The sequence below is a fragment of the Eleginops maclovinus genome, chromosome 17, assembly GCF_036324505.1.
Source record: "Eleginops maclovinus isolate JMC-PN-2008 ecotype Puerto Natales chromosome 17, JC_Emac_rtc_rv5, whole genome shotgun sequence".
NCBI classification, from domain to species: Eukaryota; Metazoa; Chordata; class Actinopteri; order Perciformes; family Eleginopidae; genus Eleginops; species Eleginops maclovinus.
Window position 1 is genome coordinate 16,518,663 of NC_086365.1, and position 25,519 is coordinate 16,544,181.

Here is a 25,519-nt window from a genome sequence, read left to right on the forward strand (position 1 = left end):
TATACACCTGAACATCAGCAGGAGAGGACTCTTTAAAGTAGAGACACTACATACTGATGTACACCTGAACATCAGCAGGAGAGGACTCTTTAAAGTAGAGACTCTACATACTGATATACACCTGAACATCAGCAGGAGAGGACTCTTTAAAGTAGAGACTCTACATACTGATATACACCTGAACATCAGCAGGAGAGGACTCTTTAAAGTAGAGACACTACATACTGATATACACCTGAACATCAGCAGGAGAGGACTCTTTAAAGTAGAGACACTACATACTGATATACACCTGAACATCAGCAGGAGAGGAAAACATTTTTTGGTTTGGATTTTTTTTTTTTTTGTCGCTGTTGTCGTTCTAATCTGCTCTAGATCTATCCTCCTCTGTTTGGCTCCTGCAGCTGAGCTCCGAAACACAATGAGACACACACACACACACACACACACACACACACACACACACACACACACACAGCGTATCTAACTGAGATGAAAGCCTCCTCCTCATGTAGGACAGCATCTCTCAGGGTGCAGCTGAATATATAATATACCAACATTACACAGCGGTATGTAGAATAAAACACAGCTTGTTTAGAGAGGTGCAGGAATGAGTCCTAAAACACTAAAATTAGTCAGCAGTCATCACTTGCTGTCCACTGGTCTGGAAGTCAATGGTTTTCTGAATTTGTTTTTGGTTGTTATCCTGAAATAAGGTCTGTGGTTAAAGCTGAAGAGATTTTAATTCTCCTACTTGTACATTTAAAAATGGTGGTTGCTAACAAGTGTCTAAATGAGATGACTGAATGTTATCACGCCCGTCATTAGCCACCTTTAGCTTAGCGGTGGTGACGTGAAGTCATGTGACCGTGCTGTAGTTCCTTTATAGCCCAACATTAGCCTCCTTTAGCTTAGCGGTGGTGACCTGAAGTCATGTGACCGTGCTGTAGTTCCTTTATAGCCCAACATTAGCCTCCTTTAGCTTAGTGGTGGTGACCTGAAGTCATGTGACCGTGCTGTAGTTCCTTTATAGCCCAACATTAGCCTCCTTTAGCTTAGCGGTGGTGACGTGAAGTCATGTGACCGTGCTGTAGTTCCTTTATAGCCCAACATTAGTAGGTGGTGACGTGAAGTCATGTGACCGTGCTGTAGTTCCTTTATAGCCCAACATTAGCCTCCTTTAGCTTAGCGGTGGTGACGTGAAGTCATGTGACCGTGCTGTAGTTCCTCTATAGCCCAACATTAGCCTCCTTTAGCTTAGCGGTGGTGACCTGAAGTCATGTGACCGTGCTGTAGTTCCTTTATAGCCCAACATTAGCCTCCTTTAGCTTAGCGGTGGTGACGTGAAGTCATGTGACCGTGCTGTAGTTTCTTTATAGCCCAACATTAGCTTTCTACTTCAGCAATCATAACGTGGTGTTAATATGTGGAGGTAATCCTGCTGAACAGATGTGTAATAATCAGAAACATTGAGATTATGTTCTGAAATAATCCAAAATCCAACGTAAAAATCCCATTGAATCCGGGTGACGCTGTCTTCAGGGTCCAACAGTTTATCTCGAAATGTACACTACCATTGAATGCAAACCCGGCTATTGTGAGTGCTTTCAGAGGATGTTAAAAATACAATAGATCTCATCAATAATTGTTGTTTGTGTGTCTTTCAGATGAGGGGCCGTACACCAAACACTCGGCGGGGTCGCGACCCCCTGATGGAGCGCTGGCCATCCGGAGGCAGAGTATACCAGGTAACACCGGATTTATTTATTATATTTGATCTATTCTATCCATTCCTGCAGAGCTAATGGGGGTTAACAGCTGGGAAAATAGGACACACACACACACACACACACACACACACACACACACACACACACACACACACACACACACACACACACACACACAGTATCTGATGTTGTCTGCGGTTTTAGCTCCTCCACCTGCAGCTGCTGTCCTACTTACAGCATCACACTCTGCAAACCAGAGTTTGTTATTTCCGTGTTAATTATTCTCTAAAAAAACTAGATTATTATTATTTTTAAACCTACAAAAAATACTATGTTTTAACATTTAACTGCATTTATTATTACTTGTATTTATGTCACTATTATTATGTAAATGTATTTTCCATTGACATGTTTTAACGTTTAAAGCGGAGTCTGGATCCGCTGTAGAAACAGCAGTGATCGTAGAGAGAGCTCCCACTCTGCTCCGATTGGATAGCTGGCCGACTGGCTGTTGTGATTGGTCAACCGCTTAGAGATGTCCCGCCCCTTAGCCCATATCACGTACAATGTGTTGGAGCGCTAGCCAGTAGGAGCGCGAGTGTTCCGCAGTGATGTCACTGCTTTCCGGAACCAAACAGAGGAGTCTCTCTCTCTGTAAGTCTGTGTTTCTGCAGTCAGACGCCTCAGATGTTAATCCTGTCCGAATGAGATGATTAATATTCAAACGTTTCTGAGAAATCCTGTTTCTCACCTGAAGGCCACTCGCTCCTCTCTCACGCTGCTCGATATTTCAGACTCACCATGAAATATAAATGCTCGACAGAATAGAAGATGACTTCACTTCTCAAACGTTTCCACATGACTTATTTATCCCTCCGCACTGCGAGGGTCTGAGTGCAAGAGAAGCAAGGAGGGACAGATGGAATAAAAACAAGTATATAGACAGAAATATTGTATTTAAAACATCTATAATATTAGATTTTATATTATTTTATTTTAAATAGAATTAAAATCATTTAAATGTTATATCTATTATTATATCTAGTATTTAATATTTAACGATCTCAGGAAGAAATAAACAATACAATATAGAAAAACAATAATACTTTTATTTATATTTATATATTTTATATTGTAATGTCGTTATTTGAAGATGAGTTTCGGGGCTGCTCGGTGGTGGAGCTGATGAAGAAGGAGGGGACGACCCTCGGCCTCACGGTGTCCGGCGGCATCGACAAGGATGGGAAGCCGCGGGTATCGAACCTGCGGCAGGGAGGCATCGCCGCCAGGTACACATCAGATACTCATCTTTTTAAATTAAAAATCACAGAGTTAATTAAAGCGGATATTTTAAATGTCTTCTTGCTCTGTGCAGGAGCGACCAGCTGAACGTGGGCGACTACATCCGCTCCGTGAACGGCATCAACCTCTCCAAGTTCAGACACGACGAGATCATCAGCCTGCTGAAGAACGTCGGGGAGCGCGTCGTCCTCGAGGTCGAATACGAGCTGCCGCCCGTCTGTAAGCGCTGCACCAGAAAACACTTGAAACACATGTACTGTATAAATACTCTGATTCAAGGTTCTTGGGTCCTCCAAAGTAAACCACATAAGACTGAATCATTTTTAGAAATTTGATGGAAGAAATATCTGAAAAAAAAGAAGAAGAAATTGTACAAATATTAAAATTAGAATAAAACAAATCTGAGGAAAAAGTCAAATAATGTCCAGAAAATCTCCAAAAATAATGAGAACAATTCTCGTAAATAATTTAAAAATACCTGAAAAAATGTCAGATAAAAGGATCTAAAAGTCTTGAAGTGTCTGAGTAATACTGTATGTGCAGAAGTTGATACAAAGTATAAAGCAGTAACGTGTGTGTGTGTGTGTGTGTGTGTGTGTGTTGCAGCGGTGCAGGGGTCAGGGGTCATGTTCAAGAATGTGGAGGTCACGCTTCACAAAGACGGGAACAGCTTTGGCTTCGTCATCCGGGGTGAGTACAGCTCAATGTGTGTGTGTGTGTGTGTGTGTCTATGCAGGTGTGTGTCATAATAAATACATGCTGTGTGTGTGCAGGTGGGGCGACTGAAGACAGGAACAAGTCCCGGCCGATCGTCATAACAACCATCAGACACGGCGGACCCGCTGACAGGTGACTGACCTCTGACCTCTGACTTTTTTTACTTTAAGGTTTTTGTCCCTCTGGAGCTCCTGTAGAAACTTTGAAGATTAAATCAAAGTGAATTTGCTTCTGAACATCCCGTCTTCTTTTTCAGGGAAGGTACGGTGAAGCCCGGTGACCGGTTGCTAAGCATCGACGGTATCCGTCTCCATGGCAGCACGCTGTCGGAGGCCATGAGCATCCTGAAGCAGTGCGGACAGGAAGCCACGCTGCTGCTGGAGTACGACGTCTCCGTCATGGGTCGGTCCAACGCTCTGATCCTCATACAGGGGTTATATTTCATAAACGGTTTGGTTAGAAATTCCGGTTTCTATTTTATCGTAGGTGATTGAATGTCCCGTTTCTCCAAAGATATTCATTTTCTTTTGATATTATTTGTTGTTTATTCATTTTAACAACAATAAAATAATAACATTGTACAGCAAACTAAAGGGCAACATATCGGAACTTTGAAACAGACTAAAAAGTATATTTTAAAGTAGATGGAAATCTAATAAATTGTAATAGAATTCAAATTAAATATAATAAAAATATATAAATAATAAATATGAAAAACGTTCTCCTTTTTTCCACCATCAGACTCCGTTGCCACGGCGTCCGGCCCGTTACTGGTAGAAGTTGCCAAGGCGACGGGCTCCAGTCTGGGCGTGGCTCTGTCCACCTCCATGTTCTGCAGCAAACAGGTGATCGTCATCGACAAGGTGAAGCCCGCCAGCATCGCAGACAGGTAACAAAACCCTTTCACTGCTTCAGTTTCTCTGAGGAAACTCTCTAAGGTTGTTCCATATATCCGGTACTTTATTTTTATGTCTGTGTAAACAACGAGAATAAAGACCGTTTGTTGATGTTGTAATACCTCCTATGGCCACAAGAGGCTTAAACGCAGCTCTCCCTGAGTCTAAATATAAAACAGTAAAGATATATGGATTTGAAATGCAGTAAATACAGCGTGTTTCTGTTGAGGCTTTCCCTGCCCTGTAGTGTGAGATGTAGTTTTCTGTGCATGTCAATGGCTCGCTGAGGCTAAAATCCCTGTGTTCTGGATCGTTCTCCTCCCTCTCTGTGTGTAGGTGTGGAGCTCTGCATGCAGGAGATCACATCCTGTCCGTGGACGGGAAGTCGATGGAGTTCTGTTCTCTGGCTGAAGCCACTCAGCTGCTCTCCGCTTCCTGTCAGACCGTCCGCATGGAGATCCTGCCACAGCACCAGGCCCGACCGGCCCTGAACGCACCGCAGCACGGTACAACACTACAAAGAAATGACCTTTTTTTATCCTCTTTTTTCTCACATTCAGCCTTAGTCTGACAGAGCATCAGGCACAGGCTTTATTTATTCTCCTTTAAATCTCATTTATTAAGTAATTCATGATACAAGAGCAAACAACGCGCAGCAGAGGATTTAGACCGTAAGCTTGTTTATCCGGCAGCATAAGGGCAGCAATCTGTGCCATACACATTTCAATAAACGGGACGGAGATAAATCTGTTTCTCTGCCAAAGAATCTGCATTAAAGATAAACTCAGCGGTGGAAAAATCAACAACTTTAATTACAGAGGGTTCGTCTCTACATTTGCAGTATGTGTAAATATAATCACAATCCACTGAGCTGACAGCTTTATAAATACAAACAAGGAATTCCCCTCATTTATTTTAAGTATTTCCTTTCTGCAAAGATGGAGTTTTTTTATAAAACTAGTCCCGAATTCTGCTGCATGACCAAAGAATTCCTCTTCTGCACGTAGGTCCCTGAATGCATCACTGCTCAGACTGATAAATTATTCAAGGAGATGAATAATAAATAAGAGATTACATAATTATGATGTAATCTCTTATACCCTGACCTCTGACCTTTCCTCCTCCTAACCTCAACACTCCTGTGTTGTGTGTGTGTGTGTGTGTGTGTGTGTGTGTGTGTGTGTGTGTGTGTGTGTGTGTGTGTGTGTGTGTGTGTGTGTGTGTGTGTGTGTGTGTGTGTGTGTGTGTGTGTGTGTGTAGTCAAGGTGCAGCGTAGTACCCGCACCCTCCCCTGGGAGACGGGAGGCTCCGCCCCTGTCCTCCCCCCCTACCACTACAACACGTACCACCCCGACCAATCAGCTGCCAGAAACCACAACCGCCACACAAACAACCCTCGTACGTCCCTCTCTCTCCTCCAGTTATTTCATTTATTCATATTTTTTACCTTCTTTATTTACGAGGGCCATTGAAGGTTATAAAAAAAAGACACAACCAGACAATTTTTAGGAGAATTAAGATTTGAAATGTACTTTTCATGAGGAATTGGAATATCCATTATAATAATTAAATATAGAGTGTTTTTCAGTGTGGTGTAATCAAGGACACTAACAGCTCATTACTCCATCATATCCTCATTAATAAAACTAATACTCTATGTCTTCATCTTGAGTTAAACCTCCTCTTCTTCCTCTTCCTCCCTGCAGCGCTGAGCCACTCGTTCTCCCCCGGCTCCATGTCAGCCTACAGTCTCTCATCCCTCAACATGAGCTCCCTCCCCAGGAACATGTATCCCAGCAGCCCGAGGGGCACGCTGATGAGGAAGAAGGCCAAGAAGAAGGACTTCAAGAGCTCCTGTGAGTCTATGAACACAATAAACATCCTTCCTCTTATGTAGGGTAGGGGGGCCAATGGAGGCCAATATTAATTATTGTGTCCTCACTTTTTTCCTTACTTTTCAAGAAAAACGTTTTAAAATAATAAAATTGGGACTTTTAACGTGTAAGTCCATGCTTGATTTTCCAAATTATTATAAAAATCAGAGTTTATTTTGAAACTCTTATTTTGAAACTCTTGACTTTTGTCATCAAAAAACCCTTTTGTACTTTTCACAGATTTCTTTCTTTTTTAAATGTAGTGCGGTCAAAACATGTAACAATGAACCCTGTCAAAATAAATCATATAAATATAATACAGCTTTATTTATTTCCCCCTCCCTCAGTGTCTCTGGCCTCCAGCACTGTGGGTCTGGCCGGGCAGGTCGTCCACACGGAAACCACGGAGGTCATGTTGCTAGGCGATGGCATTATGGGGTTCGGCCTGCAGCTGCAGGGCGGCGTGTTCGCCACGGAAACACTGTCCTCGCCGCCACTCATCGCCTACATCGACCCCGACAGCCCCGCGGAGAGGTAACCGGGCAGATTACAGAATAATGCTTCTGCTGTACGGAGGACTAGAGCTGCCATCAGTCCTTCGTTTAATTGTTTTTCATGTACATTTATAAAAACAAAATGTATGATGGCATCTTTGGTCTTCCTCTATACAACCCCTTATACTGATATTTATAGTGCAAAAGTGAGTAGTTAAAAACAACACAGATGATAATTCACCCTGTCTCTGTGTAGGTGTGGCATCCTGCAGATCGGGGACCGGATCTTGTCGATCAACGGCATCCCGACTGAGGACTCGACTCTGGAGGAAACCAATCAGCTGCTCCGAGACTCGTCCATCACCGCTCAGCTCACTCTAGAGATCGAGTTCGACGTGGCCGGTAACACACACACACACACACACACACACCGCTGCATGACAGTAACGTGTAACATTTAGAAAATATTGTAACATTTTTTGTTTGAAAATACGAGATGAATAACACTACGTTTACATTATTTGACATAATGTCAGTTATTTAAAGGAAGAGAGGAAAAAGTGAAACCTTTAAACGTGTTTATGAATATCAAATAAAAGATCGTATATGTTTATGAAAGTCTCTCTTTGTGTTTCAGAGTCCGTTATTCCCAGTTCAGGAACGTTTCACGTGAAACTTCCCAAGAAACCCGGAGTGGAGCTGGGAATCACCATCAGCTGTGAGTACTGTGATTAAGTCATGAATAAATAAAGGACAGTTTAATATTTATTCTAATTATAATATTCTCTCTTAATGCTGTGAGACACGTTTGTCCGTTCAATAATCCACGACTTGCTTTCCTCTTTAACTTTTAATCCGTCAACAAAATTAATTATTTACTGTTTCCTGTTTTAATCATCGGAAATCTGTGTGTGTGTGTGTGTGTGTGTGTGTGTGTGTGTGTGTGTGTGTGTGTGTGTGTGTGTGTGTGTGTGTGTGTGTGTGTGTGTGTGTGTGTGTGTGTGTGTGTGTGTGTGTGTGTGTGTGTGTGTGTGTGTGTGTGTGTGTGTGTGTGTGTGTGTGTGTGTGCAGCTCCGTCCAATAGGAAACCAGGAGATCCTCTGATCATCTCTGACATCAAGAAAGGCAGCGTCGCTCACAGGTATACACACACACACACACACACACACACACACACACACACACACACACACAGACACACAGGCAGGGATTGTGGTGCATTCAGGAACATTTAAAGAGGCCCTATTATTCTTTCTGATGTGTTTCGTCTCCTGTAGTGTGTTAATGTGTGTAAAATGTATTAAAAACCGGTAAATTCAAAACCTGCTGGTCAACTTGTCCGGTAATAATGCTCATACAGCACTTAGATAACGTAGGGCTATCCTCAGACGTTTGTGTTTTGACAGCTACTTTACTGGTGTTGCGTCATGACATCACCGTTTATCAGGCTCTAGCCTTCGGGGGGCGGGGGAAAAAAACGTGTTAGCATTATAGTTGCTTTTGTAACATCTGTTATTGAAACATGAACGGTAAGTTTAGAATTTGTCCTGTTAAATAAATTACTTCCGGACACTTGACCGGCAGGAAAATATCGTAACGGAAACCCTGATGTGTGTGTGTGCATGACAATGATCTGCAGTTCCAGAACACAGTGACATCACTGTGGAACACTTGCACTCCTATTGGCTAGCGCTCTAAGCTGGTTTACCAATCAAAACAACAGAGCCGGCCAGCTAACCAATCAGAGCAGACTGGGCTCTGGTTTCAGACAGAGGGTGAAAAGAGGAGCTGCAGCACAGACAGTATGAGAGACATGAACAGCTTTCTGAACATTAAAGCATGGAGTGTCAGCTGTGATGAAACTCGGTCAGCTGTAGTCTGCTGGATAATTAAACAGTCCTGGTCAGGGTGTGTGTGTGTGTGTGTGTGTGTGTGTGTGTGTGTGTGTGTGTGTGTGTGTGTGTGTGTGTGTGTGTGTGTGTGTGTGTGTGTGTGTGTGTGTGTGTGTGTGTGTGTGTGTGTGTGTGTGTGTGTGTGTGTGTGTGTGTGTGTGTGTGTGTGTGTGTGTGTGTGTGTGTGTGTTTGTAGGTCATGTGTTGTGGAGTGTGAAGCAGATAATGTTGAGCAGCTTCAGTCCGCAGGTAGCATCTGTTTCCTATAGGGCGCAGCACGTTAAGGTGAGATTATGGTTCATGTTGTCGTTGTTTTTAATAACCTCTCCAGGACGGGGACCCTGGAGCTCGGGGACAAGCTGCTGGCCATCGATAACATCCGGGTGGAGAGCTGCTCCATGGAGGAGGCGGTGCAGATCCTGACGCAGTGCGAGGAGCTCGTCAAGCTGAAGATCCGGAAAGACGAGGACAACTCCGGTATGAAGCTTATTTTTACATTTTATTAAGCTCAATTAATACTATGGTGTTCATTGTGGGCTGCAGATGTGTTTTTATTATTATGCATTCATTTAAATGTATTATAGTTTAGTATGAATTATGACCTCATACATCGCGTCCGCCTCACCTGGTGTTGAATTAACTTTATTGCTGGTTTCAGACGAACAGGAAGTGTCCGGCAGCATCATCTACACGGTGGAGCTGCAGAGGTACGGAGGTCCATTAGGAATCACCATCTCCGGCACCGAGGAGCCGTTTGACCCCATCATCATCTCCTCGCTCACCAAGGGGGGGCTGGCAGAGAGGTACGCAGTATTACGCTCAAATACTCTCATATTAACACTACTATAGGATCAAGATTCAGGGGATTTGTATGTTATTCTGTTGAGCCTGTGCTAAAATATGTGCAGCATCTTTGTTTTAATATTTGTAAGATTTATTTTTTTCCAAATTATTATTTTTTATTTGCATTTTTTGTACGTATATTTCACACTTAATATTTTTATAATAATATAATATATTATTGCTGTTTTTTTTTATTTTGTTGGATTTACTGTTTGAGTTGCTTGCTTTGTGAAGGACTTAGTAACTAAACGCTATTTAAATAAAGACATCGTATCAGTGGAGAATGTCGCCCTCTGCTGTTAATGATACAAACGTCATCATTACATATCATTTATTAAGAAAATAAAAGCAAAAACAATAAATTATATACAAATATGAACTACATATATTTTTCATGAAATTAAATAAATACTAAATAATTAAAAATAATTCCTATATTTTGATTATATTCACTTTTATATATTTCTATATATTTTTGTGTGTTTCAGGACGGGAGCGATCCACGTCGGGGATCGTATTCTGGCGATCAACAGCAGCAGCCTGAAGGGGAAACCTCTGAGTGAAGCCATCAGTCTGCTGCAGCAGGCCGGGGAGACGGTCACTCTGAAGATCAAGAAGCAGGGGGACTGTACGTACACATACACACACGCACACGCACACACACACACTGGATTATCTCTTATCTGAGCTCTCTGTCTGTCTCTGCAGTGGCAAGCCCAAAGTCTTGTCTGATTGGGTCAGGCATGGGGGCGGGGCTTGTGCGCGAACACCAGGACGGTGTTGACGATCCGGTCATCCTGGTGACGCCGCTGTCGAGTCAGCGAGTGTTTAGCACCCTGCCGTCGGTGGACAGCGCCGTGGAGTCCTGGGACGGGTCCAACGTGGACAGCAGCTTCACCTCCCCGGGTACAAAACATTTAAACTTTTATAGGCTTTTAAATGTTAAATACATTTGTTTATTTCCTCTAAAAACATCAGAGCAATCCTTTCTTTAAATAAATACTACTGTTTGTGACTGTAAAACGATATTTCTGTGTCTTCAGCTCCACCCTTTCAGTCGTCTCCGTACAGTTTCCACGAGTGGCGCAACGCCAAGACGACCAACAGCCAATCATCTTCGTCTGCTCGCCAGAGAGCCAATCCGCTGTCAGACCTTGGCCTGTGCGACGACGACTGGGACCACCCACCAATGGGAGGGTGAGACAGAAAAACAATTAGGATTGATTTATGTAACATTTTGAAAATAAAAACTAAAACACATTTTTCATGGATTTTTCATTTATACAAAAATGAGAAATAACTTAACCCACTAACAGCGTATATCATAAGAACATGTGATAGAGTCACTATAGATAGATGGATGGATGGATAGCTAGATAGCTAGATAGATAGGAGCGTGCTAGCGTCCCTCATTCAAACCAATGGGAGTTGCTAGCAGCGAGCTAACAGCGATAACAGCAGTGTGTCTCTGTCTGCAGAGCCTTGAGTCTGCCCAGCGGTCTAATCTCTGACAGCAGGTACCCCCCCACTGACATCTGACCTTAAACCCCCACACACACACACCTGGTGACCCCCAGTTTATCCCCCACCTGAGACACACACACACCTGGTGGAAGTGTAACATCGTTCCTCACAACTCTAACCAGCATGACCCGTCTGTCAACAGTTTCCTGTGTGTGTGTGTGTGTGTCCTTCTCTCTGACCTTTGACCTTTGACCCCCAGGTTCAGCGTGGGTCATGATGGGACAGAACCAGATCAGGAGGAGAACTTCTGGTCTCAGGCTCTGGAGGATCTGGAGACCTGCGGACAGAGCGGCATCCTCCGAGAGCTGGAGGTGAGCGTTATGTTAAATAAAAACATCTATATTATTAAAGAAAAATATGATAATAAATGAAATTATAATAAAAAACACAGATTTATTTTACACATTTTTCCCCTTCTGTTGGTCGTATAAATAAGATGTATCTCCTGCTCAAAAGACTAAATATTTTGGGGAAATTCAGCCATAAAAGTTGGGTTTTTAAACTTAAAATAGAAATGATTGGTTCTCTTCCAGGAGTCTGGAGAGGAGACGCAGCTCCTCGCTCTGGTACCTCCTTCCTCTCCCAATACTAACTCCTCTATGTCGTTAGCATTGGACTTGTTAGCTGTTTCTGAATGTAGCTCTAACGCACCGCGGCAACAGCTAAACACACCATGGTGACATCACTCAGCTTCTGGCCAATCACGTGGCAGCGTCATGTTGCACCGGGCATGGCAGAAATTGAGCAAGGCATGCTGGGAGAGCTTTTGCAAGGCCTGATAGTAGTAGTTTTTTTTGACATGAAGCGGATCTGTCCAGTCATGCATGCGTCTGATTGGTCCTTGATTCTGGTTGGCTGAGGAGTAATGAGGAGAGACGTATGAAGACTCTGGTTAAAGTAAAGCAGGTAAAAATAATCAGTAGAGACTAGAAAAACCATGCATAGGTAATAGAGTGGTGCAAGAATCAACCGCCTTTAGCTTAGCGGTGGTGATGTGAAGTCATGTGACCGTGCTGTAGTTCCTTTATAGCCCAACATTAGTCTCCTTTAGCTTAGCGGTGGTGACGTGAAGTCATGTGACCGTGCTGTAGTTCCTTTATAGCCCAACATTAGCCTCCTTTAGCTTAGCGGTGGTGATGTGAAGTCATGTGACCGTGCTGTAGTTCCTTTATAGCCCAACATTAGCCTCCTTTAGCTTAGCGGTGGTGATGTGAAGTCATGTGACCGTGCTGTAGTTCCTTTATAGCCCAACATTAGCCTCCTTTAGCTTAGCGGTGGTGATGTGAAGTCATGTGACCGTGCTGTAGTTCCTTTTTAGCCCAACATTAGCCACCTTTAGCTTAGCGGTGGTGACGTGAAGTCATGTGACCGTGCTGTAGTTTCTTTATAGCCCAACATTAGTCTCCTTTAGCTTAGCAGTGGTGACGTGAAGTCATGTGACCGTGCTGTAGTTCCTTTTTAGCCCAACATTAGTCTCCTTTAGCTTAGCAGTGGTGACGTGAAGTCATTTGACCGTGCTGTAGTTCCTTTATAGCCCAACATTAGCCTCCTTTAATCCCTGCACCACTCTATAAGAGTAGATTCTTGATTCTCTGGTAGATTGTTGTGAAGTAGAGTAGTTATAGTATATATATATATATAGTGTGTGTGGTGGTCTGTACATTAGGTCAGTAGGTCCTTTAAATCATCTTAATATCAACCAAGAGTAGCTCCTATCTTTAAATCATGTCGGTAAACCTGTCAGTAGAAAGATCCTCCTGTTGAAGCAAGTATGTTCTCCAGTAGATCCCTTCAGAGCAGAATCAGTAGATCCTGTGTTCAGAGACACTGGTCAAAGTTTGGATTCTCAGGATGCCTTTGACACCCGACCTTTCTTAATGGATGCAACTGATTATCTTCGATGACTGTTCTGTGATTAATGTGTGTATATTGGCTGTCTCCAGGCTACTATCATGTCCGGTTCCACCCTCAGTCTTAACCACGACCCCACCCCGCTTCGCAGCACACTGGGCCGCCAGGCGAGCTTCCAGGAGCGAAGCAACTCCAAACCAACGGTAACCAGAACTGACCTCTGAACTCTGACTAACACTTACATTTATATCATATATTTAAAGTACGTGTTTCTATATCTTATCTCAGGTAAACGCTCGGTCCAACACCTTGCCCTCTGACCCTACGCGCCGAGCCTTCGCCATGAGGAAGATGAGGCAGGAAGTCAACGAGATCCTAAACCAGAACCCTGTGGAACTCCACAAGGTGACGATTGATCCGCTTGGTTCTAGGTTTACAAAGTGTCTGGACATCGATCTACTCGCTTTGATCCTAACCGTGTTTGTGTTGTCTGTTTGCAGCTGACTCTAGAAAAGGCCACAGATCTGGAGGATTTTGGTTTCAGTGTTTCTGACGGTATGTTGGACCGCGGTGTCTACGTGAACAACATCCGACCAGGAGGACCGGCAGAGCGCGGCGGCCTCCGGGCTTATGACCGGATACTACAGGTACAAAGGAAAACAGGTATCTACAACCCCCCCACCCCACTTCCTCTGTGAGACTGTCCTGAAGCTTTCTATGTGTTCCAGATTAACCACGTGCGGACTCGGGACTTCGACTGCTGCCTCGTGGTTCCTCTGATTGCCGAGTCCCCGAACCATCTGGAGCTCGTCATCAGCCGAAACCCAACCTCCTCCTCCACCACGCTGCTGACGAATCACACTGACGGCATTAACAACAGCGGCCACTCCCCTCAGCCAATCGGCAGCGACCTCGGACCTTTGGAGCTCTCCATTGGCCAGGTGGAGGACGGCGGTCCGATCAAGTGGAGCCAGCCGGGGGACATGTTGGGGGCAGGGCTTGGGATGGGTCAGGTCAATAATAATTCCGTATAGCAGAGAAACAATGGATTGAATTAACCAGGTTGGACTGGAGAGGTCGACAAAATGGCAAAATGAAACTGGTTTTGACCAATCCAAACTGGTTTAGAGTACCCCATGGTGCTACACACACCTTCTGGATGACTTTTGACCTGCTGAAGCAGCCTGAAAGCACACTGATGGACCGGAGCAACTCCTCACCTTTTCACATGAACCAGTTCTGCATACTGGTTCTTCTTACTGGAGTCACTGGAGCCAGAACTATAACTACTGATCCTACTGGAACCACTATAAGAGAGCTACTGGTCCGACCGGTCCGACATTAATGGGTACCCGAGCCCTGGACACTGATTCTATTAAAGCCACTGGTTTTAGATTAATGGTTACTGGTCCAACTAAAGCCAGAGCCACAGCCAATTAATGGTCTTACTGGCCAAGACACATCGGCTCTGGTCTTATGGGGAGTTCACACCAAATGCAAAGCTGATAGGCACTGGGCAAAAAATGTGAAGGTAATTGGTATGAACTCGGCATAAGTGGTGACAGAACCAGTCTGAAGCCAAATCGATTGGTCTTTCTGGTCCAGAAGACATGGGTCCTGGTCTTAGTGGTGACAGCCCCGTGGCTACTGGTACAACTGACGCCAGTGCCACAGCTATTGGTCTTACTGGTCCAAGACATGGTTCTTGTCCTTTTGGTCAAAGAATCATGTGTACCAAGCAAGAACCATGACTACTGAGTTCTACAAATCCAGAACTGTGTCTTCTGGGCCGTCTGGTCTTACTAGAATCAGAACCATGGCTATAATGGTTGCACTTGCAAAGGACCACAGCAGCCCAAAGACTGATCGGACCCCAGAAACTGCTGATGGACAAACGGGTTGCCATGTAGACTAGGGAAGCTCCGATCTAGAGCCGATGTCATTGGGATCGTCCAAACCCATAGGGATTACTGACTGGTTTTTGGTCTTAAAAGCACATTTATGTCAAATATATTATGTATACATCTCTTTATTGGGCTCAGCGTTGGGTCTAGGCACAAAATTAAAAATAGTTGTGGTTCAATACAAGTCTGAAGATGGCATAGTGCCAGTATTATATTGAAAATGTTGGTTGAAGGATAAGGATTAAAGACTTGGACGGTGTAGTTCAGTTTTTGAAATAGAAGTCCTTCCTCTAAAAATACCCATTAGTTTATAGCATGCTGCACCATCAAAGCACCATTCAGTTCTTCAGTAATATCGACAAAAAGTCACTACATTTCTTAGATTTTTAGATGTCAAATCACATGAAAACTTGCCGAAATATAAGGACTCAAATTGCCATTGTAATAATGGCTTGATTAATAAATAAATTACAAATATACAATTAATACAAAATTAGTAATTTTTCAATTGCATTTATTTATCATCTAATTTAATGATTTAGTCATTAATGTATTTATTATAACGGCAGCTTTAGTCCTTTATTGATACCTCATTTAACCTTAATATTATATTGTTTTTGCCACAAAATTTGCCAATTTATGACTCAATCATGTTTTTGGGCTGAATTATGGTCGAATTTAAAAAAGCCCTATAGTCAAACTAATAGTGATAAGATATGAATCCAGTCAGTAATGATCAGGTGTTTTAGGTCGGAGCATCCCGGCTGAATTGTACAGAAAGACACTACAGATCAGAGTTCTGTGCCATGAGCCGCAGAGGGTAATAATGACCCTGAGAACAATGACACTGAGCAGTTCAATAAGAAACCTTTTCTACTGTTTACACCTGTCGGACTGGCCACACTGTGTGTATGTATGTGTGCGTGTCTGTGCGTGTGTTTGTACGTCTTACGTGTGTGTGTTAAACACAAGGCCAGTTAAGCCCCGCCCTCCCTCTTCTTCCCTCGACCAATAGGCAGCCGGGACGACAGACAGATTCTGAGGGATTCAGCTGATTGGCTGGAACCAATCAGAAAAAACCTCGCTGTCTGTCTGTGATTGGCTCCACACACAAGTGGACCAATCAGCTACCGGGAAGAAGCCAAGCATGCCCCCTCTCTGACTACCCCCCCCCCCTCCTCTCTCCCCAGTAACAGTGATCTATTATGCTAATTGATCGGTGTGTTTTTTGATTGACTGTTGTCAGTTTTCTCTGTTTGTTTGTTTGTTTCCATGGCGACTGAACCTGAAAAGATGTAAAATAGATTTAAAATATGGCTTCAGTCGCCGTTGCTGTTCACATCGAGACCATCCAAACCCCGGAAAACCTTCACCTCATTACCACGAAAACTACGATGTTACACGAGAAAAAATATCCTGAAGAAACAGGAAACAAGTGATGGTAAATACCTGTGTGTGTGTGTGTGTGTGTGTGTGTGTGTGTGTGTGTGTGTGTGTGTGTGTGTGTGTGTGTGTGTGTGTGTGTGTGTGTGTGTGTGTGTGTGTGTGTTTAATTTTGAATGATGTCAACATCTTCCTGCTCTCACCTCTTTCTTAAACTAACTATTAAAAACTGGCCAATGAGAACCCTCAGCACCAACCGCCAATAGAAACCCTCGCAGAGCTTCAACAACCAATCACATGCCGGGGAAATGTGGAGGCCTAAAGCTGCCTTGTAATGAAATATATGACTAAATAAATATAAAGGGCAATACAACATGTAAATTATATAAATAAAAAGAAGAAATAATTACATATGAAAATAATAATGACAAAATAAGTAATTTATCAAAGAAGATTAAAATGACAGCTGAACTCCTCCATACAATTTGTCCCATGTGAGGAAACGAAGAGCTGTGATTGGCTGTTCGTCTCCTTCCCAAATTTTGCCAACTGCGTTTTTGAATCGGAAGCATAGAATATAGTTAGCATGTGGCTAACACCGAGCACAGGGCTATCATTAGCCTAACATGTGGCTGCTATAGGGTTAACACACACAGCACAAGGCTAACACTAGCTAGCTTACAACCTCAAACATAAGTTTGTCATCAAATAAATACAAATGGTTAGCACAAAGTTAACTTTCAAGGGCTAACATCTAGCCATCATCCCTAAATGTTAGCTCATGGATAACAAACCCAGTGCATTTTCAGCCTCTCTTAGCAAAAGGCTAATGCAGGGCTAACATCTGTGTAGCATACTTCGGTGTAAGGACATGGCAGGAATATTTGTTAAGCATGCAGCTAAAGCAGGGCAATCATCGGGCTAACATTGCTAGGTGTTATTATAGGGCTATCACCTGGATAAGGCACCTGCTGAGTGCATATAAAACAAGGCTAACACACACAAACAATAAACAAAGCTAATATAAGGTTAGCACAGAGGTAACAGAGCTAATATGCCTAGTATATAGTTAGCACAGGAGACAAGACTTAGCTACGGCATAATAAACAACTCTTATTGTTAGCACACTGCTAACACTTAGGTCACGCTAGATGTTAGCACCCAGAACAAGGCTAACAAAGGACTAAAGCCTGGTGTAGCTAACAGCTCACACAGGGCTGCAACTATTAGCTATTAGCAGTTATCCAAGGCTAGCACAGGGCTAGGGTAGGTTTTAGTTAGCATATTGTTAGCATTCACCTTTTTATGGCTTACATTACACAAAACTCATGTTGGTATTCAGCCTTGCCAGGTGATAAGCACTGTTAGCATGTTAGTATGGAGGACTAAAACTGCAGTTATAATAAATAAATGACTAAATAAATATGTGAATTAAAAAAACAGAAATATCGATGAAGAGATAATAAGTTAATAATAATAATTGTAATTAATTTATAAATAAAAGCTGCAGAGCTGAGGGGCTTCAGGAGGGTTTGATGAGTGAGATTTAAAGCCATAAACACTGTGTTTGTGCGCATGTACTACCTGTGTGCGTTAGCGTGTAAAGGTGTGTATGTGTGAGTGTGTGTATATTACATTGCAGGGATTTGCACTCTAGTGATTCACCTCAGCAATACATCCACCCCCCACACACACACACACACACACACACACACACACACACACACACACACACACACATGCATTGCACTGCCATTTAAAAATTGTGGGTCAGATTAGTTTCCATGTAGCTTCACCAACCTACCAAACTGTATTTTTCTTTAAAGGAACAGGGATGTTGTAAAGTATTTTTGTACAAATTTAATACTTTGGTAGCATGACGTTCCTGGTGTTTGTCCTGTTGGGCTCCACTGCTCTCCTCCACCCCCCTTTGTATGGACGACTACTGAGCAACAATAAAGATGAAGACCTGCTGGGACCGCTGGACTCCATGTTTCTTTATTTTAAATTAACAAGGACCTTTATAAAATGCACCTTGCACACAAAAACACAGTATTTTAAAACCATGTGTATTACTGAACAGCAATACATTTATGTTCAGATTTAAATTCATATTTTTCTCTGAGATCAATTTTCCCAGATTGTTTGGGTTGGAATATCTCAGAATTCTGGCTTTTTATCAGATATTTTCAGAAAATGGAAATATTTTGTTCAGAGGATTTACTTTTTTGGATTTTTTTTAATCTCAAATATCTGAACAAGAATAAAGATTTGTATTTTATTTTGAATGTAATATATTATTTATTTATTTGTTTTAATCTGATATTTTTTTCAGGGAGCGTAAAATCATTCATCAACGTAAAGCGGAAGTGACGTTTCCCGCTCGTAGCTCCACTCTCATGCCTGCTCGGTGAATCTCTGCTGGGTTAACTCGGTCTGTTCTCCGTTAGAACCATTAGCCTCTTCTCCGTTTTCTTCGTTACGTTCCTGCTACGTTTCACCGTTAACCGGTGTGAATATAAACCGACCACCTCCCCGCTGCTGGATAAATAACCGGGACAGCAGGAACATGTCCACAGCCCTGGAGAGCTACATCAACCGTATCCTGCTGCTAACATGCTGCCGTCTGAATGAATGAGAAAATGCTAGTTAGCTTAGCGTCAATGCTAGGATTTGTGTTTCTGTTGTTGTTTATGAACTACAATCACATTTCCTTTATCTGTCCGACAAAGAGGACCTTTGCGTTGTTACAGCAAAGTATAGAGAGGAAGAAAACGGAACAGTATTATATAAAAAGGCATGGAGGTAGATAAGAATGCTGTAGTTTGTCTGTTTGTCAGAGAAGAGATGCTGAGTAAAGTTAGTGATGCATTGGGGTTAATTTCCTTTAATACAATGATGTTCATGTCAGGTGATTTCCCGAGTTTGTAATGGAATAGCTTCACATTTGAATGGTTATTGTTTTTTCCCCGCAATACAAGCTTAAGTTAATTTCAAAATATAACGTTTTACACTATTTGAGCCTTTTATCCTAAAGCCTAAACACAAACCCTAAAGTCACTTGGTTAATTGAATGCTCTTTACATTGTTTTTCGACTAATGGATTTAATGTGTTTTGTGCAGAAAATGTTGTTGTTTCTTTAACTGTGAGATCAGGAACTGTGGCCATCGTCACGTCAGACGGCAGGATGATCGTGGTGAGTTCACATACATAAACACACCTGAGGTTCAGGTAGTATTCAGATCCTTTAGTGCAGTTATAGTAGTGAAACCACAATGTGACAATACTCCACTATTAGTAGAGGTCAGTAACAGTTTTCACTTTTTGAATTGAAGTTTCCAGATTTTATTTCACAAGTTTTCACTTTTAGGAACATTTTCTGAAGACATTTTTGACAGATTTCTTTCTCGCATTCTCACATCGATGGTTGTTCCAAATTTTCATTTTTACACACTTTTATCTGACAATTTCCCCATATTTGTTAGCAATCTTCACGTATTTCTTACATATTATCACTTAAATTGCTTAACCTTCTCTGGCTGTTATTATTTTATGTGAATATGTGTGTGTTTCTGTGTTAATGTGTGTGTTCAGGGTACACTGAAGGGCTTTGATCAGACCATCAACCTGATTCTGGACGAAAGCCACGAGCGGGTCTTCAGCTCGAGTCAGGGGGTGGAGCAGGTGGTGCTGGGACTCTACATCGTGAGGGGGGACAACGTGTGAGTCTCCTTCATAAACACTTTAATATGAATGCGTGAGACTAACCACGCCTGTTTTGTGTTTCTCATAAGCAGTTTTTTTGGGTTGAAAGCCTTTGTGACACAGATTTTGAACTACATTTAGCCATTTTCAAGGGTTTAAAAAGTCCTGGGTACGACAGAAAGCGTGTTTGAGACGCAGTAAACTCTTTAATGAAGCGTAAAATGAAAACAACCAGGGTAAACATTGAGCCTCAGCACTATAAAAGTTAGATTTCTGATCTAAAAACACGTTGCCAGCTTATAAATCTCATATTGACCAATCAGCATCATATTTTTGTACTGTAGAATAATAGTAAGTGTGTGTGTGTGTGTGTTGCAGGGCAGTGATCGGGGAGATCGACGAGGACACAGACTCCACGCTGGATTTAGGAAATATCCGAGCCGAGCCGCTCAACTCTGTCGCCCACTGACACACACACACACACACACACACCTCTACGGCAGCAGACCCAGCTTTGTTGCAGGAGCCCGTTCCCTGACGAGGTTTAAACGTGTTATCTGAACATGTCCTCAGTGAGCCCCCCCCCCCGCTCACTGGCTCCTGCAGAGACGTTCCTGTTTATGTTTTTTATAACGAGTTGCCGCAGTTGTTAGATTTAACTTTTTTATTCCTCTGGTGAGTGTTTGTCAGATTGTTCAATAAAGTTTCATTTCCATATTTCGAAAAAAAAGTCTGTTTCTTTGTATTTTACACCAATTAAATACATATATTTATATGTAAGTAAAAGTTGTAAACTGTTGTTGATGGAACATTTAATCCACATGATTTGAACATATTAAGACATCTGTTGAAGTCAACCTGCGTTCTGGGTGGGTTTCTGCGCCCTCTGCTGGTCGGGAAGCTGCATTACAACGCAGGTTAAACCTCAAGTGGTTTCTGTCATTAAACTTCATTGTACGTCATAAATAAATAAAAACATAGTATGTAGTCTTCAACCTCCCCCAATTCTCCCACTCCACACCTCTCCTTCGATCCTGGATCCTTGAAATGAAATGAAACATGGTGCGCTGACAACGATTGCTGGGTCTTTTTCGACATACTATACTAGGTGTCCAAACTTCGGCCTGTGGGCCACTATGAATCGGCCCCCATCCTAAAAGCATAATGGAATATGGCCCACACCTGAAATCTGTGCGTCTCTTATATTGTACTACTGATCTACATTAATTACACAGCAGTATTCATGTGTTTAAATCAATTCAGTCAATTAAAGGAGAGAAAGTTCAGTATAACTTCCCTTAAAAAAACTAAAATCCTTCACATGTGTTTGAATTAAAGCCCTGGAACTGATCAGCTGACAGGAAGAATGAAGAGACGCATATTAAAAGTTCAGTCACATGACCTGCAAGTATTAAATATTGCGTCAATGAGAGAGCAGCTCCTTCACTAAAGTGTGTGTGTGAGTGTCAGTGTGTGTGTTTGAGCTGACAGTCAGCGCCGCCTGCAGGCGACCAATCTGATCTTCAGTCGGAGCCGGAGTCTCGTAATGCAGCCGCAGCCAGGAGGCACCTGAAACACACACACGTCATCATCGAGCCATTAATGAATAAATACAGTAACCCATCATCGTTGACCTCTGACCTTTGCTGACTCTTTGACCCAGCGAAACCAGAACCTCCGCCCCCACGCTGTGATTGACAGGTTGTCCAACCTCCGATCGTCCCGCCCCCAATTTATGGAGAACTTCAGCTAACGTCAAACCATTGAGGTCCAACACCACTCCTGCAGGACGACAGAGAGAGGGTAATGAGGGGGGGGGGGGGGGAGGACTCAGAACTGGAAATGATTTAGCTTAATTAATTCTGATCGTTAGGGTAGCTATGTTAATTTAAATAGCACATTTCAAATCAGGGCAGTTCTATGGAGTAGGATCAGGGCCACATGTGATGTGTTTCACCAAAAGGGACTTTTTTGGGGGAGAATTCTGATAAAGTCAGAATTCTGAGGAAAAAAAAGGAATTCAGTTTTTTTCTCAGAATTCTGACTTTATATGAATGATAAATTTAGATATATTTTTCTGTAAATTCATCTAATATAAATAAGTAAGCATGTAAAAAATGTCGATAAATAACAATTAAAGTGAGCACATATAAGAATACGTGAGTAATGCTGGTTTTATAAGAAGGTAAGTTTAAAGTCAGTAAGTACATCAATGTGTGCTTTAGAAGACAAACATTTTCATTTTTGTTTGTTTGTTTGTTTGTTTACCTTCTGTCGGCACCTTCAGCTCGATCTGATGCTCAGCCTTCCTCAGGACGCTGCAGTAATCTGAGTTGGCGGAGCATAGAGACCGAGCTGTCTCTTTGGCTACTCCCTGAGCCTCCATCATGGCCTGGAATTTTGAGAGAGCAGCTCCACCAATCACAGCGTCAGCAATCATTTTCCTGCCCTCTGATTTGTCGGAAACCAAGCCAGTCATCTGCAGCAGCAAGCCGCCTAAAACAACAACCACAATATATTTCAAAAATTACTTTTTTTCCCGAAACAAATATATTATGTTTTTTTTTAAGCAACATTTTGCATTAAGATGATCTGTAAAGGCTTTTTCTATTCCTCACATCACCGTATCTAATGTCCTCTAACCCTGCCTCTCGTGACTACTTCAGGATCCAGATTATAACGTGGTTACCCAGAGTAGTGACAAGCTCCATCAGGTCATCGGGACCTCGTCCCTTCAGCGTCTCCAGAGACTCCATCACCTCCAGACTGTTGCCCACACATTGACCAATCACAGCGTCCATACAGGTGAGCGCCGCCACCGTGCGCATGCCCAGCAAGTTCCCAGCATGCACCTGGAATAACGCAACAACACTTATTAATCATCGCTTTTTTTAGGTATAATTTGACACATAATAAAAGTTTTTAGTAAAAACTCTCGTACAAATAAATCAGCACATTTTTGGATATAAAAAAAAAAGTTTCATTTATTTTTCTTGATATTTTTTAATAATAATATTAATAATAAATACAAGTACTGACCAATGACTGTGCCAGCTCTTTAGCACTGTCCTGGTCTTTGCACAGAGCAGCCCGTCCAAACTTCACGTCCAGAACCAGTGCCGACAGAGACTCGGCTCCTTTCTTTGAGATGATCGAGGCTGAAACAAGAATATTATATGTATTTAAAAACAAATATATAAAATAACCCTAACCCTCCATAAGTACTCCCAGTCCTCTACCAGTGATGAGTGGTAAGCTGTTGACGGTGCTGGTGGCGTCTCGCAGCTCGTACAGGACTCGATCTGCCGGAACCAACGTCTCCGTCTGACCCACAATGCAACAGCCCACCGAGCCCAGGATCTCCAGGACCTGAACATTTACATAAATAAAGATTAATAAAAGAAACATGAATTATTTTATGAAATGTAAGTGTTGTTATTTTGTCTTCCTGTATGATTGGTATTTATTCGATATTTAATAGATATCTCTTTTATATTCTGTTGTTTTTTATTGTTTATTTTGAAAACAATTCTGGAAGAAGAATTCCATACAGAATAATGAAGTGAGTAATTACTCCACTGTTGAATAATAATATGAAATATAACATAACATCATCATTTGTCACACCTTAGCAGCTGATTGGTGGATGCTGAATCCAGGAATGGACTCCAGTTTATCCAGAGTTCCTCCTGTGTGACCTAAGCCCCGCCCACTGATCATCGGCACCTGAGAAACACACCTGAGGTCGTTATGACATCACAGACAGTCAGTGTCACAGTCAATATCATACTGACGTGGAATTTCAAAATAAAAGCCCTCTAAAATGTTGCAATAAAACAAAGGAGAAATTAATGTTTTAGAAATGGATTTCAAAATAAAGCTAACTGGGGCATTTCAAAATAAAAGCCCTATTGAGAATAAAAATGTTGCGCTCTTACGAATCAAAGGGTTAAATCTAACCATTATGATATTAAAAATCAGACATTCCTGTTTGAAAGTGTTGATATATAAAGCATTAAGGAAGTTTACACAGAAAGGTATGTAATGTGATCTTACCTTACAGCCACAGGCGGCTAGCGCGGGCGCTAACACCAGACTGACTTTATCCCCGACGCCTCCTGTTGAGTGCTTGTCCACCACAAGCCCCGCCCACTCCTTCGGCCAAGACATCACTTCCCCCGATGACATCATCTCGCGGGTCAGGGACGAGACCTCTTCGCAGGTCATTCCCTTCTGCCAGATCGCCATCAGCATGGCGCCTGAACAGAGGGAAATGTTGGGTAAACAAAGTCAGGAAATGGACCATAAGTTTAAAAACCCAGAGAACAGACTGTTGCTAAGGAGAACAGACCGTTTCTAAGGAGAACAGACCGTTTCTAAGGAGAACAGACTGTTGCTAAGGAGAACAGACTGTTTCTAAGGAGAACAGACTGTTGCTAAGGAGAACAGACTGTTTCTAAGGAGAACAGACTGTTGCTAAGGAGAACAGACCGTTTCTAAGGAGAACAGACTGTTGCTAAGGAGAACAGACTGTTGCTAAGGAGAACAGACCGTTGCTAAGGAGAACAGACGTCTAACTGGTTTTACCTGTCTGACAGTCCTGAATGGTTTTGTCTGTAACGGCGTGGATAAAAGTTTGTATTTCCTGGTCCGTCAGCGCTTCTCCATCTCGTTTCTTCCTGATCAGATCCTGGATGGACGTCATGGTGACCTGACGGGGACAGGGTCTGAATAAGCAACTCAACACACTGCGCCACACTGTCAGGGTTTCAACATCACTTCCTCTTTTAAGATCAGACCAGAATAAACGTATGATTTAAAGTGGCTGTACAACTCACACACACACACACACACACACACACACACACACACACACACACACACACACACACACACACACACACACACACACACACACACACACACACACACACACACACACACACACACACACAGCAGCGTACCTGTTCCCAGTAGATTCAGACTGCGGTCTCTCACCATGAAGCAGTCACAGAACAGGATTCCGTTGGCCAATTGGACAGCAGGTAGGAGGAGGGTAGCCAATCAGGAGCCAGCTCTGGATTACTCAGTCACAACACCCCAGGGCGATACAATAAATCCAGCTCTTACTGTCTTTGTTTCATTCACAACCAGCATGTCCAGTCCCATCGCTGAATCCTAACGCTGACCGCTTTTAGTTGTTTGGCTTGTTTGAGGATTTAACGATCCACAACCGGAACCATCGACCAATACAGATTATACATTATATATGTCAAAAAACTTTAGTCTTTCCTTAAATTTTAATAAAACATAAAATCTGCAAGCGGAACGAAATACCTCAAATATCAAAATATGAATGAGTAATATTTGTTATTCAAAAGAAATGCAGAACTGAATCTGAAA

General features: G+C 42.5%; 3 protein-coding genes across 3 annotated transcripts in view; 2 read left to right on the plus strand and 1 right to left on the minus strand.

Moving 5' to 3' along the window:
* Positions 1–18,381, plus strand: part of grip1 (glutamate receptor interacting protein 1) — a 30,392-nt gene extending 12,011 nt beyond the window's left edge. Inside the window, 25 exon segments of the mRNA XM_063906138.1 lie at positions 1,668–1,748; positions 2,884–3,019; positions 3,106–3,251; positions 3,639–3,722; positions 3,806–3,881; positions 4,006–4,151; positions 4,491–4,638; positions 4,982–5,151; positions 5,906–6,043; positions 6,352–6,501; positions 6,867–7,053; positions 7,270–7,415; positions 7,651–7,731; positions 8,085–8,154; positions 9,237–9,382; positions 9,564–9,708; positions 10,237–10,376; positions 10,457–10,654; positions 10,792–10,945; positions 11,227–11,265; positions 11,472–11,583; positions 13,216–13,326; positions 13,412–13,528; positions 13,624–13,770; positions 13,852–18,381. Coding sequence (XP_063762208.1) covers positions 1,668–1,748; positions 2,884–3,019; positions 3,106–3,251; positions 3,639–3,722; positions 3,806–3,881; positions 4,006–4,151; positions 4,491–4,638; positions 4,982–5,151; positions 5,906–6,043; positions 6,352–6,501; positions 6,867–7,053; positions 7,270–7,415; positions 7,651–7,731; positions 8,085–8,154; positions 9,237–9,382; positions 9,564–9,708; positions 10,237–10,376; positions 10,457–10,654; positions 10,792–10,945; positions 11,227–11,265; positions 11,472–11,583; positions 13,216–13,326; positions 13,412–13,528; positions 13,624–13,770; positions 13,852–14,157 — 3,374 coding nt within the window. The 3' untranslated portion in view covers positions 14,158–18,381.
* A 392-nt stretch (positions 18,382–18,773) lies between these two features.
* On the plus strand, positions 18,774–20,833 carry lsm8 (LSM8 homolog, U6 small nuclear RNA associated). The gene is made up of 4 exons (XM_063905925.1): positions 18,774–19,010; positions 19,567–19,607; positions 20,006–20,133; positions 20,495–20,833. The coding sequence occupies exons 1-4, from the start codon at positions 18,980–18,982 to the stop codon at positions 20,583–20,585; spliced, it is 291 nt and encodes a 96-aa protein (XP_063761995.1). The 5' UTR covers positions 18,774–18,979; the 3' UTR covers positions 20,586–20,833.
* tymp (thymidine phosphorylase) lies at positions 19,741–25,120 on the minus strand. Its single transcript, XM_063905923.1, has 10 exons — positions 25,081–25,120; positions 24,704–24,827; positions 24,173–24,375; positions 23,744–23,842; positions 23,356–23,485; positions 23,156–23,274; positions 22,806–22,968; positions 22,385–22,612; positions 21,758–21,898; positions 19,741–21,685 (listed from the first exon to the last, which is right to left on the minus strand). The coding sequence occupies exons 2-10, from the start codon at positions 24,819–24,821 to the stop codon at positions 21,540–21,542; spliced, it is 1,347 nt and encodes a 448-aa protein (XP_063761993.1). The 5' UTR covers positions 24,822–24,827; positions 25,081–25,120; the 3' UTR covers positions 19,741–21,539.
* Positions 25,121–25,519: the final 399 nt, after the last annotated feature.